The 4,141-nt window shown below is 60.5% G+C and overlaps 1 protein-coding gene across 1 annotated transcript; it reads left to right on the top strand.

The window, feature by feature from the left end:
* The first annotated feature begins 2,234 nt into the window (after window positions 1-2,234).
* On the top strand, window positions 2,235-3,847 carry RAMP2 (receptor activity modifying protein 2). Its single transcript, XM_055132674.1, has 4 exons — window positions 2,235-2,397; window positions 2,721-2,786; window positions 3,207-3,318; window positions 3,451-3,847. The coding sequence occupies exons 1-4, from the start codon at window positions 2,328-2,330 to the stop codon at window positions 3,704-3,706; spliced, it is 504 nt and encodes a 167-aa protein (XP_054988649.1). The 5' UTR covers window positions 2,235-2,327; the 3' UTR covers window positions 3,707-3,847.
* The last annotated feature ends 294 nt before the right edge of the window (window positions 3,848-4,141 follow it).

Raw genomic sequence — 4,141 nt, forward strand, 5'->3', positions numbered from 1 at the left:
CACCTGCAAACCATGCATCCAGCCCGTTGAGCTCTCTCTCTCTCATCATTTGGCTTTGTACACATTGTACCATCCTACCCTATTTGAAATTCCACATTTGTGTTCGTCTGCTTCAATTTTGACCTCCCCGCCCCCCCATCCTAGTTCCAATCCAGTGTGGACTCACTTGGCTCTGGCCCCAGCCTGTTGGAAATAACTGGTCTTACTGGCTGCCCCTCCTATCTTATTACCAGAAATTGTCCTTTATTATAATTTTTGGGGGAGCCACACCCAGTTATGCTCAGAGTTTACTCCTGGCTCAGTGCTCAGGGATCACTCCTGGGGGGTGTCAGGGGACCAAATGCAGTACCAGGGATCAGACCTGAGTCTGCTACACACAAGGGAAGCTCCTTTCCCACTGGACTCTCTCCAGCCCCATGCAATCTCCCTGTTGCCCGTGTTTTCTTCTCAAGGAAGACAGTCACTGGTGGGAGGGAAGGAATGGATCCGGTCCCTCGGCTCATGTGGCTTTGAGGCTGCCTGGCTCTTCTCAGCACATTGCAAAAGATGACTCTCACCAGGACAGCTCTGCGGTTTGTGCCAAGTAGGCCACCTCCCTTCTCTGGATGTCTGGTGAAAGCAACCTCTGCACCCCAGATGTGACAGAGGAACTCGGCGTGAAGTCAGGTTCTCGACACCAGGATTCAGAGAGAAGGACCCTGAGATGAAGCTCGTTCAAGAGACACCACAGTGGACACAAGTCTAAAGAGGTAGAGCTGCAGCCGCTGGGTCCCAGGGTCAGTGTCTGGGAGTAATTTAGAAAAGTCTGCTGCTGACAACGGCGTCTGGAATTGAACGGCATGGCCAAGCCAGCTCCCGGGCTCCTCTGCTGCCTCGGTCTAATGAAGCTCTGGCCAGGGACACGGAGACAGCTGTGGTGTGGCTGGAGTCAGCCCTGGGACACCCACCCACTTCTCTTGTGCTTCACTGCATGTGGCCTAGGAAAGGAGGAAGGGAAGTTAGCCAGGCAGAGCAAGCGCCATGCCCTTCCCAGACTCCATCCGCCTGGGGCCAGTCGCGGCCCTATTTACCAGGAGAAACGGAATTGGGGAGGGTAACTGAAATCTTTTCAGGCTAGAGGAGCGGGACCTGGAGCAAAGATGGAACTAACACTGATTGTGTGACCCAATTTTGGTCTTCCCCCAAAGTTTTGTCTTTGCAAAATGGAGATAAACTGCGGGGTAGGAGGGAAACTGGGGGCAATGGTGAAGGGATTGCTATTGGAACATTGTACACCTGAAACTTGGTCATGAATGACTTGTAACTTATGGGTGATTCAATGAAAAATAAATTTAAAATAAAAGAATGTGTTGTCCTAGGGTCAGAGAGATAGGACAACCGATAAGGCACTTGCCTTGCATAATGTGGTATCTGGACCCAGATACCACATATGGTCCCCAGAACCTCGTCAAGAGTGATGCCCGGGCACAGAGCCAGGACTAGTTCCTGTGCACCTCCTGATGTGGTCCAATTTGGAAAATAAAAAAGGTGCCCGTAGGAGTGAGGTCACACCTGGGAGGTTCCAGGCTCTTGCCCTCTCACAGCCTCAGTGCTGAGACTCGAACCCACTTTTCTCCCGAGAAAGGCGGTCATCTCATTTTGCCCCTCTTCGTCAATCTGGCTGGCACCCACGATTTGCCTGGAAGGGTTGAGCTGGGCGTTGGTTCTCCTCTCCTCTCCCGAGACTTTCTCCCCACTCCAGTTCTCTCATTCCAGGGCCAGGCAAGCGCACTAATCAACTGCAGTGCGTGTTACCCGCCCCGGGCGCCCGCCCAGCCGCAGACGCCCCTTCCCACAGCGCCCAGGACAGCCTCAAGCCCCACCTTAGACGCTGGGGGTGTGCCCCCCTCCCGCTCCCCCGGGAGCTCCCAGCCTGGAAAAGTCAGACCCCGGAGGGCAGCCCCAGCTCTCGGGAAAGAGCAGGGCTGGTCTGCCCACAGCTTTGAAAGCCGGGCGAGTCTTGGGGCGCGGGCGGGCGAGCCCAAGAAACGGATCCCGGTTCTGGGGCCCCGAAGGGAGCTGTCCAGCCCCACGGGGTGCGCGGGGAGCCTGGGAGCAAGAGTGGGCCCGGCCGGCTGGGCGGGCGGGCGGGCGCCAGGGGCGGGTGCGGCCGCGACTCCCCCCCTCCAGCCGCCCGGCCGGGGCGTCGCCCCCGCCCCCCACGTGGCCGCGGCCGTCCCAGCCCCTGCGAGGAAGCGGCGCGGCTTCCTGCGGCGGGGGCCGCGGATATAGGCGCCCCAGCCCGGCCCGCCGCCGCGCCGCCGCCCTCCTCGCCTGCTCGCCGCGCGATGGCCTCGCTGCGGGCCGGGCGCGCCGCCGGCCGCCCCGCCGCGCTGCGTCTCCTGCTGCTGCTGAGCGGTGAGCGGGCGCCGCGGGCGGGCGGCCCGGGGCCCCCGCGGCGAGGGTGGCCGGGACGGGGTGCAGCGCGCGCGCTCCCCCCGACGGTCCCCGGCCCTGCCGCCGGGAGGCGCGACGGGGAGCGTTGGTTCAGGAGGGGAGGGGGTTAGGACACCACGATCGCAGCCCCGTTGCGGGCGTGGGGGCAGCCCGTGGGAGCCTGGATTGTTTCTCTTTGTCTTCCACGGGGACCCGAGACCACCGAGGTTCTCTTTCTGCAGCTCCTGCCCCCTTCCCAGACTCCACCGCCTCCAGCCCACTTTTTCTCCCTTTTCTGCCCACAGCCGCCCTGAAGCCCCATGAGTGCTTCTCGCAGCCAGACCCCACCCAGGACACCTGGGAGTTCAAAGGTGGGTACCCTGCGGCGCTGGGGGGGGGGGTGGCCTGGGGAGCCCGGATCAGCGGGGAGGTGCGGTGCCCACCAGCAGGCCACATCCCCAGCGGTTGATGCTCCCAACTCCCAACTCCACTCCTTCTGTTCTCTCTTGGGGTCTTTTCCCCTCTCATTGCACCCCCACCCCACCCCAGCCGACTCCCTTACCCACCCTGGCCTGGGAGTCCCCGTGAAAAGGTGGAGATGAGAGTGTGGCTCCGGGAAGGGTGTTCAACAGTTTCTGAGCTGGGACTCTGCTCCTCCAGTGTCCAGCCTGGGGAACTCTCCAGACTCTTCTGCTAGCTCCCCTGTTAGAAGACCGGGACATCTTCCCAGACAGAAGAGCCTGCTGGGAGGGCCCGGGTGTGGTCTATGTGCCGCATCTGTTTCCCTGTAGGGAAAACAGCAGAGGAGGACTATGAGAATATCATTCAGCTTTGCTGGAAGTATTATAAGAATAACATGGACCTTATTGAAAAGGACTGGTGTGACTGGGCCATGATTAGCAGGTAGGGGGCAGGGCTGGGGGGCCCCTGGGAGCCAGCTGCATGCTGGTGGGTGAGCTTTGAGTGAATGTGGGGCGCGCCTTTTGGGCCCCATCCTTCTTCCTTCACGCTCGCCTCCCACCCCCTCTCCCTCAGGCCTTATAGCGAACTGAGATACTGTTTGGAGGGTACCGCAGAGGAGTTTGGCCTGGCCTTCCCCAACCCCTGGGCTGAACGGATCATCTTGGAGACTCACCAGATCCACTTCGCCAATTGCTCTCTGGTGCGGCCCGCCTTCTCAGATCCTCCCGAGGACATACTCCTGGCCATGATCATCGCCCCCATCTGCCTCATCCCCTTTCTTGTCACCCTTGTGGTGTGGCGGAGTAAAGACAACGAGGCTCAGACTTAGGCTTCTCGGCCTACCTACCTGGCCCCCTCTCTCTCCCCTCCCGGTCCTTGCACTCCCCAGTGGATCAGTGGACAAAGGAGCCAGTCGGAGCTCACTGTATAAATTCTGTAACCTCCAAAATAAAGCCTTTTGTACGCCGTCGCCCTCCCCATCTCAGTGGGGCTGTGTCTTCAGTGTCTCTGCCCTTCCACAGGCCTGTAGCTCTGCGCAGTCAGAGCTGGGAGACTCTGGATGGCCTCTACTGCTTTGTTCACGCACCTGCCCCCGCCTCCTCTGCCCCCACCCCTCACCCCCCACCTGAAGTGTATCCCTGCACTCCTTCCTCCCCAGGCGGGGCCTTTCCTGCCCTAATCCAAACCCAGCTCCAGGAAGCATGCCGGAAGAGACTCCCTTCCTGTCTGGAGAGCAGCTGGGGAGCGGTGGGGGAAGGGAGGG

This window comes from Sorex araneus, chromosome 3 (genome assembly GCF_027595985.1).
Source record: "Sorex araneus isolate mSorAra2 chromosome 3, mSorAra2.pri, whole genome shotgun sequence".
Classification (NCBI taxonomy): Eukaryota; Metazoa; Chordata; class Mammalia; order Eulipotyphla; family Soricidae; genus Sorex; species Sorex araneus.